Source organism: Eublepharis macularius, chromosome 4, assembly GCF_028583425.1.
Source record: "Eublepharis macularius isolate TG4126 chromosome 4, MPM_Emac_v1.0, whole genome shotgun sequence".
NCBI lineage: Eukaryota > Metazoa > Chordata > Lepidosauria > Squamata > Eublepharidae > Eublepharis > Eublepharis macularius.
In genome coordinates this window covers 16,237,383-16,249,432 of record NC_072793.1, presented here as the reverse complement: position 1 = coordinate 16,249,432, position 12,050 = coordinate 16,237,383, and the positions used below count along the sequence as shown (strand labels likewise).

The 12,050-nt window shown below is 44.8% G+C and overlaps 1 protein-coding gene across 2 annotated transcripts in view; it reads left to right on the top strand.

Annotated features, from left to right (window-relative positions):
* WIPI1 (WD repeat domain, phosphoinositide interacting 1) overlaps nt 1-12,050 on the top strand; it is a 72,084-nt gene that overhangs the window by 52,797 nt on the left and 7,237 nt on the right. For both annotated transcript variants that reach the window (XM_054975858.1, XM_054975859.1), the window contains 3 exons: nt 994-1,101; nt 2,163-2,284; nt 8,780-8,880. In XM_054975858.1, coding sequence (XP_054831833.1) covers nt 994-1,101; nt 2,163-2,284; nt 8,780-8,880 — 331 coding nt within the window. The remainder of the gene's footprint in view (nt 1-993; nt 1,102-2,162; nt 2,285-8,779; nt 8,881-12,050) is intronic.

The window sequence follows — 12,050 nt, the reverse complement described above, 5'->3', positions numbered from 1 at the left end:
TCTCAAGAGACCATTTATGTATTGGAATTATCACAGTCATCTGGAGTGAATCACCGTCGAGAATTGCTTCCCTACGAGTTGGACACACGGTGCTTAGGACCTTAAAGCTGTTGGAAGGACTTGTGTTTATATGGTGCTCTGCTTGCATTTGCACTGTGCAATGATAAGATTGAAAGCACTTTGGGCACCAAGCACTTTATCAATTGTTATGGAACCTGCATGTTAGTGCTGGCGTAAATGGCTTTCTGACTGTGAGTAGGGTTGTTATAAACAATTGTATGGGTTATATATTGACTCTATACTGCTGTGTGTCTACATATGTCTAGTTCGTAATAAATGATCATTTGATCAGTGTTAGTAAGATTACACGGGTATTTTTGGTTTTGTTCTAGCTTGATTACCGCGTTTCTCTCTATTGTAGTTATCTCCTGTAGAAACAGCATGATGGTGGATAGTTAGAGGTCTGCAGTGGGGGGGATTGGCAGAAATCCCCCACTGCTTCCATTCATGGCTGTCCTCCATTTGACCCAATCTGAAGCCTTCTGCCCTGTGCCCACCATTGTTCCTGTAACAACTCATATACTACTGTTCTAGACAGATTAGTGGTTTACCCAAGGCCACCTGCTGAGCTCATGGCAGAAGTGGGATTTGAGTAGAGTGCTGATTCACAGCCGAACCACTGTATTAAAACAGCTCTTGACACATCTGTAGCCACATCAGTGATGCTGCTTCTCCCACTGGCTATGTTTCTGCATCTTTTTTTCATTTGCTGTGGTGTGTTTTGTTCTCTCATTCTTTATACTTCCAGCTGTCAGTGAGGCTGTACACAGGTACAGACTCTGCTCATTCCAGAGCAAGTACAACGCATTTGCTGAATTCATCCCAGCGTCCTGGCTCGGAAATATAGGAGTCATGTCAGCGTAGGCCCAACGAATGAATGACATGGTCCATCGAAGGATCCATTTCAGCCCTCTCTTGTGCGTTTCTTGCTAGGATCCAGAAATTGCCACGGCTCTTAGTCACGACGTCTGATGGACACCTTTACCTCTACAACCTGGACCCTCAAGATGGAGGGGAGTGCGTTTTAATCAAGACTCACAGGTAATGGTGCAGTTCATCTGTTCCAGCAACACACTGAACAGTGTTGTGGTGAATCTTAGTTTCAGATCGGTATCCAAGTTGGTCTGCAATAGAAGTGCAGGATTTGAGTCTGGAGCACCTCAGAGACCAACAAGATTTTCAGGTTCTAAGCTTTTTAGAGCCAAAGCCCCTTTCTTCAGATGCAGGGAGGAGTAGAGAAATCCTGAACCTTTATATCCCAGACAGAAGGTCGGGGTGGGTGGGTGGGATATGTGGCATGTGTTGAACTCACCCCACCCCACCTCCTGACTGGAATATAAAGGCTCAAGATTTCTCCTTGTATCTGAAGAAGGGAGCTTTGGCTCTCAAAAGCTTAGAACCTGAAACACTTGTTCGTTTCTGAGGTGCCGCCGGACTCAAATCCTGAGGTGAATCTTGTGCACTGAAAAAAGCAAGATCAACCAGCTGTGGTAAGATTTTGCCCCAGGGCTTTTGAAGTTCTTGTTAGGGAAATCAACCTGCTTCTGTCCTGTGGAAATTCCAGAGCTGCCCAGAACTTCTCACGTATTGGTCCAAACCAGATCTGGGAAGGAGTTTCCACTTCACCTGTCAGCACTATGACTGACGGAGATTTAGTTTCTCAGTTGGGTGGTAAACCTGTGCCTGGATTGTACTTTTTAAAGTGCAGGTGTGGTCTCTTTGGGGGCTTAGGCTATGTTCATATGTCTGAGTCACTGCATGGTGCTTACCTGTTTGGATTTGTGTTGGCAAAAGAATGCATCATACACATCATAGTAAAGATGCATCTGACAAGGAGAGCTGTGGTTCTCGAAAGCTTATGCTACAATAAAGCTGGTTAGTCTTAAAGGAGCTACTGGACTATTTACTATTTTGTGACTACAGACTAACATGGCTAACTCCTCTGGATCCTACACATCAGTGAGGCTTGGGAGTTGAGTTCCCTGTCCCCCACCCTCTTGGGCCAATTTAATCTATCATCTTGAATGTGCAGTGGTAGAGCTACTGGGTGGACTAGGGAAGCTGACTACTTTAATGCATTTTTTTCTGGCTCGTGCAATTAGCTTGTTGGGTTTGGGGAAGACAGAAGAGAACAAAGAAAATGACCTGCAACCTCCGGTTCCTCAGACTTATGCCGCAACAGTAGCCAGGCAAAGTTCTGTGCCTTCACCTTCTATGATGCCAGGTGAGTACTGGCTTGGCTTGGCATCGATTGCCTGTCAATTTGAAAATGACGCAACAAGGACAGGTAGATTTAAGCCCTGTCAGAATTGTCCACTGCTTCTTATCCCTAAATAATAGGTATTCCGGATATTGGCCCTGATAGCTTTACGAAACCTGTGCACTTTGTTTATCTGGTATCATTTGAGATATCCGAATGTTGGAAGCAAAAGGGTGTTGTGGCATGTATTGAACTTGGCATCACCCCAGTTTCAAATAAAAGAAGTTGAAGCAGGAAAATAATTCAGGGATTGAACGTTCAGCATAAGAAACCTACCCGTTACGTCTTCCTGAACATCCTTAACTATATGTATTGTCGAAGGCTTTCACGGCCAGAGAACGATGGTTGTTGTGGGTTTTCCGGGCTGTATTGCCGTGGTCTTGGCATTGTAGTTCCTGACGTTTCGCCAGCAGCTGTGGCTGGCATCTTCAGAGGTGTGACACTGAGAGATCTCTGTCTTTTGGTGCTACACCTCTGAAGATGCCAGCCACAGCTGCTGGCGAAACGTCAGGAACTACAATGCCAAGACCACGGCTATACAGCCCGGAAAATCCACAACAGCCATCCTTAACTATAATATTAGGATTCCTCAAAATAATCACCACTCCAGTATTTTTAAATATATCACAAGCCATATAAGTAGAACCAAGGTCTGTTAGTTGAAGATACTTCTTGTCTCCTATTCTAATACGGGGTTTTTGCAAGAAAATATCTCTTTTGATAGTGTGAGCAATGTTTCTCCTCTTGCTCAGCAAATCAAGCCTCTTAACATTTATTCCGATAATTTTAAAATTTATCGTTTTTATTAATATCTATCAAAAAAGAAGGGAGGAATGGGGGAAAAGTAAGAAAAAATTCACCTGCTCTTGCTGCTCCTTCCTTTCCATAGTATCTAAGAACTGCTGTGCTTTCTCAGTTGCCTTCACTGAAATTCAGAGTTTATGATGAAACATAATCAGTTTAATTGTAAATTAAGATCACTTAAAGTTAGATACAAGTGCGAAATTGAAATTGACAGGTCTTAGCCAAAGTATCTGGATGCAAATCTCTGGGAATCTGAACTTCTTGATCATCCGCTATAAACCGTTTGCTACTCCACATCTTTCTAAGAATAACGGCCTTAATACAAAGAGTGATAAAAGTTGCCACTACATCTTCAGGTGTATGCATTTTCTCTGCCATCCCAGAGTCTTTAAAACACATTTTTCCTCCCAAGCAATTAGAACTAAAGTTAGGCGATAAAAAGATTGAATGAAGATAATTTGATAATGAATACAGCTGACGCTTTAGAATCAAAGATAATAGTTCGTATACAGCCCGTGAAGGAACTACACCGTAAACAATTACAGAATGTTTTCATTCTGCGCGACTTCTAATTTAGTTTCTAATTCTGCATATTTATTTGCTTGTTCTTTAAAATACATTTTTCCTCCCGGTTATTGCCAGTAGCCTGTATTCTAGTGTCTAATAGAATAGGAGTGCTATTGTAAAACTAACATCTCTTACCCTTGCTGCTTATGAAGCCCATTCAGGCAGCGTGGTTACAGGAAGCTCTCTAACCCAGATGTTCCCCGCTGTTTTATTAAAAGGAAACCTGCCCATGGAATTTTAGCTTTGCTTGAGATGTGCGTTGAAAACTTTTCTCCATCATGTAGTACTTCTGTATGTGTCTTGACCTGCCTGTGGGACTGTGGATGGGGAAATGATTTAGTTCCTTAAACAGGTTTAGGGGTTTAACTATTTGCAGATCACCTAATGGGAATCTGCTCTTTAAAGATAGATAGATAGATAGATAGATAGATAGATAGATAGATAGATAGATAGATAGATAGATAGATAGATAGATAGATAGATAGATAGATAGATAGATAGATAGATAGATAGATAGATAGATAGATAGATAGATAGATAGATAGATAGATAGATAGATAGATAGATAGATAGATAGATAGATAGATAGATAGATTTAGTATCCCACTTTTGAGCCAGAGAGTGGCTCCGAGAGCCATTGGAGGAATCCATAGGCAATGCAGACTCTTTGGGGACAGGAGCAAGTTTGAGGAGAGATTGCTCAATCCTTTCCTCATCCACTGACCCCTGTAAATCGTAACTTTCTGTAAGTGGATTTCTCTTAGCGAGGTTCAAAATGGTGAGTAGACATGCATTTTACCCCCTCCCCCGCCTGCCCCAGGGGGATACCTATTTGTAGGGAATTAATTTTGAATGGGAAAATAGACAGGAGAGTAAAAGGTTAAGCACCAGTTTCTTTCTTCCTAAAAATTGACCTCTCCCAAAGGGTTTTATTTTTTAAAAAACAGCTTTGGGGCTCTGGTAGGCTGAATTACACATAATGTGTAATTAGTCCCTAATAGGGATGTGCATTTTGGGTTTCTGATTCGGAAAGATTCGGGATTCCCTAATCGGCTCCAGTGCTGGTTGCTTTCAGACTTCCCGCCCCACCCCTTTTTGCCCCCGATGGGAGGGGGAGGAGTTCCCTCCTCCCCCTCCCATTGAGTGAAGAAAGTGGTGGGACGTTTGAAATTTAAAGTCACCCCTTTTGTGCCGCTTGCAAGCGACAAGAAAAGGGTTGCTTTGAGCTTCGGTTTGTGAATCTTTACGAAGCATACCAAAGTGATTTAATCCTGAAGCAACTTGCGTGAAACCCAATTTTTTTTCAGGTGCACACCCCCTAGTCCCTAATAATATACAGTTGGCTTTCTATTTAAAATATGCGAGTCTCAAGCGTATGGGGCTCTGGAGAAAAGCCCAAGGCTTGTTGAGGCCTTAACAGCAAATAAAAGGATGTAAAAGTATTCTTGGACCTTGCCCTTCTAACCAGCTAACCAGTCCACAGACTTGATTTTCTTTCTTTTGCTTCCAAATATATCCAATCATTGCTCTGTTTACTTTGCCTAATGGAAGGGCCCAGACATGAGGCATAAGAATTCCTGGATGTTCTTATGAAGGAAAGGCAGGCTCAGTGCTGGCCCCCATGGGTGCATTATAAGCAAATCCCATCACACCCTTTTCTACTCCCATGGCATTCAATACCCAACACCAAAATATTCTGTAACTTTGGGACAGTTCAACTGTTGCTACCTGGCATGTCCTGTGCAAAACAGTAATCTGCCCTCTGGGTATGGCAATGTTTAATTCATAGTCAGAACCCTAAGGTGATGCAGAGTGCTTGGGAAATAATAAGCTTTCTCCAAACATCAACTATTAATATGCAGTCCAATCTGCTGTTTTGATCTATCCACTTGTGCGCCCTCTCCCATGTTGTCTTTCTCCTAGCTGTTTCCTCTCCTGCCTCTCCTTTTCCTGGGCTCTGTCTACGGTTTGTTCTTATTGTTTATTTCTAGTGGTTTTCATTCAAGTCAGGTGTGGAACCTGTTGAACGTTGATGGCTGGTTTACACACACAGCATGAAATGAAGCATCACGGCTAACTGCCTTGAGTGTGCCACACTGTAGCTACTACCAGTGATTATAATATCTTTATTATATTTTTGTATCACAATGAGAAAAGGAGGTTCTGAAGAGTGTGTTAGAGATTATCTTTGGTTAATTAACAGCTAGTATTCCGTGGTGAAAATGTTTGTTCAGAACTGTCAAACCTCTTGATGAGTGGCACCTGAATGTGTGAACCAGCTCCACTGTCTGAGATGTTATTATTGGTGAATTGTTATGTGAATTGGCTGGTAAAGGCCAATTCAGACTTCCAAGTAGTCAGGTGATGTTTCGGGTCATCGTTGATCATAAATGTGTGAACAAGCCTATAGAGCGATGAGGGTTCCAAGCTTGTACCAAGTTCATCAATCTGTTCCGAATTCCAGTTGGAATCACAGAATCAGAGTTGGAAGGGGCCATACAGACCTTCTAGTCCAACCCCCTGCACAATGCAGAATGAATCTAAAGCATCTTCGACAAATACACATCCAGCCTCTTCTTGAAAACTGCCAGTGAAGGGGGGCTCACCACCTCCCTAGGCAGCTGAAACCATGAAAAAGTTTTCCCTAATATCCAACCGGTACCTTTCTGCATATGATTTAAGCCCATTGCTTCGCGTCCTATCCTCTGCTGCCAACTGGAACAGCTCCTTGCCCTCCTCCAAATGACAACCTTTCAAAGAGAGCAATCATGTCCCGCCTCAGTCTCCTCCAAACTAAACGTTCTCAAGGCCTTCAGCCTTTCCTTGTAGGGCTCAGTCTCCGGACCCCTGATCATCCTCATCGCTCTCTTCTGCACCTCTCGATTTTGTCCACATCCTTTTTTGAAGTGGTGCCTCCAGAACTGCACAGTACTCCAGGTGCTGCCTGACCAAGGCAGTATAGAGAGGGGCTATGACCTGCGATTTCGATGCAATGGCCCTTTTGATACAACCCAGCCTTTTTTGCCACCGCATCACACTGACTGCTCATATTTAGTTTACAATCCACTCTTACCCAAGTTTTCTTTCGCATACACTACTACTCAGAAGTGTATCTCCCATCCAGTATTTGCGCTCTCAGAGTAGGGGATCTGGCCTGGACACATGACGTTCCATACCTCTGAACAGAGAGTCCCCAACGACCACCACTTTCCGTTTTCTTCCACTTCCATGTGGCCCCATGTCCTTTTCACTTCCTCCTCCAGATCTTTGTGATTCTCCTTCCACTCTCATCTCCATCACCATCTCAAGCACCTCAAAACTATTCTTGAGCTCCAGTGGACCAGAGCGTCGTCTTAGTCTTATGTCTTCCAGCTTGTACTGCAGAACTGAGAGGTGGCTCAGAAGGGAGATCGACTCTTTCTTCTTCTCTTTGACTTACTTCTTCATGCTTGTGCAGAGCCCCCAGGCTCTTGTCAATAAAATCCTCCCCTTCCTTCATTTCCTGAAGGGTGGTGATCCTCTCCTCCAGGCTCTGAATCTCCTCCTCCAAAAGCCTGACCAGCTTACACTTCTGACAAGTGAAGTCCATCTTCTCTTCCAGGGGGAAAACAAACATGGCACACTCCATGCAGGTGACTGGAAAGGGGCCTTCTGTCGACATCATCACCTTCCGATTATCGATCTGCCCTTTTAGACAGGCCATTTAATTCACTCTAAAGATGAAATTTAAGAGTTTATTTAGTTATTTATATCTCACTCTTCTCTCTTGTGGGGACCCAAACAGACTTACATCATTCTCGCCTTCTCCATTTCATCTTTACAACTATCCTTTGAGGCTGAGCGTGTGACTGGCCCAAGGTCACCGAGTGAACTTCCGTGGCAGAGGAGGGGTTTGAACCGGGGCCTCCCCGGTCCTAGCCTATCTAACCACTACACCATGCTGCCTCTCTTTTCAGTTCCTGGACCACAAAAGCAGACTGTAAGTTATGTGCCATCAAGTCACTTCCCATTTATGGCAACCTTAATGAATTAATGCTATCCAAAACGTATCGTTAACAGTCTTGCTCAAATCTTGCAGACTGGAGGCTAAGGCTTCCTTTATTGAGTCAAGCCATCTCGTACTGGATCTTCTTCTTTTCCTTCTGACTTTATTGTCTTTTTCAGAGAGTCTTCTTGTCTTCTTATGATGTGACCAAAGTACAACAGCCTCAGTTTTGTCATTTTAGTTTCTAAGGAGAATTCAAGTTTGATTTGATCTAGAACCCACTTATTGGTCTTTTTGGCAGTCCATTGTATCCATAAAACTCTCCTCCAACACCACTTTTTGAATGCATCAAATTTCTTCCTGTCAGCTTTCTGTTTGGTCCATTTGGAAAACCAGTGCTGCTCCAAATGTAAACCTAGTTTCCTTAAGAACGCGTGACCTCCCAAGGTGACACACAAGCTTCTGTTGGCTCTTCCAAGTCTTGGTTGGAGCAGGAAGTGTATTGCTCCCCAGTGCGGAACAGTGGCTAGAATGGACCTTTTGCAAGTGTGCCACAGGTCGATCTTGGACCATGAGAGAGTGCCATTTCACCGAACAATATGGCATGTGTGCCTTGGGGTGGTTTGGGGAGCAGGCGACAGAGGAGCAACTGCAGAGTCAAGCAGGCATGTGCAACTGGTGGCTGTGTGTGATGCAGGTAGGTCACCCATGGGTTACACTAGTGGATTGCTATGGGCCTGGAAGACTTCAGTTCAAATCCCTGCATAGTTATGAAGGTTGCTTGTTATCCATGGGCAAGCTGTCATTCCCCAGCATAATCTGCTCCACAGATATATGATGGGGGAGGATATAGGATAGCTCTAGCATATACCATCAAGTTAGCTTTCTCTGCAAAAACACAAATCCAACTCCACATAATTTGTACTTTGTGGAAAGCCCGAGGCTAGATTGTGCCTCTCCCCAGGTTAGCGTTGATCAGATGGGTGCATTTCATTGCCCTTCCCCAAAACAAGAGCAGTCTGTTAAGGTGGCTGTTGACTGGCACCTCTGTGCATTTGACCTCTACTGCATTTATCTACCGTGCTTTGGTAACTTTTTTGCAGGCTACTCAGAAGATGGAGGAGCCCTCCGAGGAGAGATTATACCGGAGCATGAATTCGCCACTGGGCCTGTGTGTCTGGACGATGAAAATGAATTTCCACCTGTGAGCATTAGGAGTCCCTAAGACAGCAATATGGGCTTCGTGTTGAAAAGGAAGCATTAACCTCTTCTACCAAAAGAGATGTCCCCCTCATCTCCTTTGTGACATCTAGCTCTGTTACACTCTTAGAAATGGGTAGATAACTCCTGCTGTGATAGGAGCTGGGCTTGGGGAACAAGACTTACTATACAACCCCTAATTTATATTGGGTTATTTATTTGCCTGCTCATACACTGAACTCCTAATGGACTCCTATCCAAGGGACTGGCCAGGGCCCCACCTGCCCCAGCCCAGCAGTGCTGTGGGCACCAGATGTCCTGACTCCGTGTGCTAAGCCCCCCCTACAAATTGCACTGTTAATTAGCAGCGGCTGTCTGTTGAGACTGTAAATCTGGATTTCTGCATTTGCAGACAGGATGAGAACCGTATTTCGAATGTCAGCAGGAGGAGTCAGTTTACCTGTCCCTGCAGTTTACCTGTTTCCAGCTCTGGTTCTTTCAGGTTTTAGGCAATGCGGCTAAAACAACTATAACAAAACAAGTGGGACTGAGGGGCAGGGCTGACTTGGCACTTTTGTAGAGGCTGGGCTAGAGGCTGCCCTTTTTTGCCCAACCCCCAGACTCCCTTCGGACCCCCCCATGTGATTCTGCTCCTTTCAGGGGCTTCACCTCCTCTTGTGGCTCAGTGCGAAGGAAGCAGGAAAAGCCCTGAGAGCACTCCCCCACCCAGTGGAGCAAGATGAAGGGACGGAGGCAGGAAGCATTGCTTGAGGGAGAACTCCGGGGACAGGATGTAGGGCCTTGTTTGGCTTTTGCTAAGCCCTGAAAAGGCCCATCCATTGGCAAGTGTGGAGAAAGAGAGAAAGCAGACGCCAGCTTTCCTTTGACTTTTACTGCAGAGCCTGCAGACTAGACTTGCCTTCATTGAGGAAGGGTTAAAACAGAAAAGGAGGGAGAGAACGTTGGTGGCCCTTTTCTTTTTAAGAAAGTATCTTGATGGGTCACTGGAGACCTCTTTTGGACAGCTTTTATCCTGCGTGTAATCACTCTCTGTTGCTTTGCAAATTAAGGCCCTTTAATTTTCTGAGAAGCAACAATATATCGTTTACGTTCACATCCTAGCAGAGGGTCAGTTGCCATTGCTAATTATTTACTAGTATTAGCAGGCCGTGGGAGGAAAAAGACCAGGGATTGGCCAGAGTAAGCTCCTTTGTGGGGGAGAACCCACACGATAAATTCTCCTAGAAGGTTTTGGGGGGCGGATAGCATGTTTTTTTCCAAGTGACCCTATCCCTCCATTTCATATCTGACTGGAGAGGCACAGAATGTGGCCGTGGGGAAGCAGCTGCCCTTCCGTTGCTAGTAAGCAGGGGTCATTTTGTAGAAAAAGAGCTGGAGGACCTCATTAGCATAACTCATTAGCATATGCCACACCCCTTGACATCACCACAAGTGTGTCATTAGCATAACTGATTTGCATATGCCAAACCCCCTGACATCACCTATCCTGGCTGTTTTGGACCCAATCCTGGCCATTCAGGGCCGAAATTGGGCCCAAAATGGCAAAATGGGGCAGAAAATGGCTGAAAAGGGGCCCAAAATGGTCAGGATTGGGCCGCTGCTGAGCAGGAGAGTGATTCTCCACCCATCAGAGGCCCAATCCGGGCCATTTCGGCCCCAATCCAGGCCAAAACGGGCCCAAAATGGCTGAGAATCAGGTGGGTGGGGCTGCCTGTCATGTGACCTCTGTGGGGAACTACTGGAACTGCGTCCCTACGCGTTCCCCCTCGAAATGAGCCATGCTAGTAAGTATGAATGGGCCCAGATTGACGGGTAGCAAGGCATTTACCTGACCCCACCATCTGCCTGCCTTGCACTCGTTGCCACTCACCGGAGTGCTCCTCCTTTTCTGCTTGCTGCTGCCACGGCCATTTGGCCCAGAAAATCCGGCCAAGATAGTGCTGTGCTACTCTCTGCCGCCACAGTGCTCAGGCATCTGCACGCACTGCTATTCTTTGCCTTAAGGTTGTCTCCCAGCTTTTCCTTTTTCAGCGTTTGGAAGAGTGCAGTTAATTGCTTACTGGGGTGGGTGGGCCACCGTTGCTGTTTGCCACAAACGCTCAATGAAGTGGCAGCTTGCACCTGACTTAGGACATGATGGGCTTAGTTTTGCCATCCGTCACTGAATGGATGGGCTAAGAAAAAAGCACCTAGGTGATAGCTGTGCTCCCCATTGAGCAGGTCAGTGCCAAGATTCCTATTTTGCTGTGCAATTAAAGAGCTGCTTGTTCTACTGTTAATTCAGGCATCTTATCCACACGTAGCTCTGAACACTTTGTCAGGCAGTATTCTGAAAAATACAAGTATTATGTCAAAAAGCATGCTGTGTTGGTGATTGGTCTGTTTTACCTCCTGGCTTGATTTTTTTTTCTTTGCTTTAGTTTTGCAAATATATTATTGAGTATCTGGGATTTACTGCTACCTACACAGAGGTAATCGGCAACCTCCTTGAACTGACTGCGAGGGTATTGCTCCTGAGGCTTGTGTTTTCATTTTACTTTGGACTGCCTTAATAGAAAAGGGTGAATTAATTGGTATTTATCACAGTTGTTTGGCTGTATGTCCTCTCTGTCTTTCTCTCACACACTTTTTTGGGGATATGTTACTTTATCCTTCCTTCTCAATACTTTGTGGCACTCTTAGTCTGTTAACAAAGCACCTTTTTCTTTGGAAAAGGGTTTTGTAATAAGCATTTGTTTCTAATGAGTTACTGACTTAATGGACATTAAAACAGCTTTGTTTCTCGGCATGACCAATTTGCCTGAGCTGCTCTACTTGTCTCTGATGTCTACCGCGATGTCCAGTTTCATTCTATCTTTGGCCTGTTTCATAGATTTCATAGATTTCCCTACACATAAACAACTGTGTTTATACCGTGTGAAACGATCACACATTAGAGACGGCCAAACTCTGATGTGGTCTGGTTTGGAAAGGGCCTGGATAAAATGAATCAGTTACCCAGATATCCGACCCCATCTGAAAATTCACCTTCAGTTAGAATCCTCCAAGCTCTTGCCCATCGCTGGTGCATGTTGTGGCCTGGTAGCCTTACATTCTTGTGGTTTTCACCGAACAGATTGACCATTCCCACTGTCGTTCGTCCATTTCATGTTA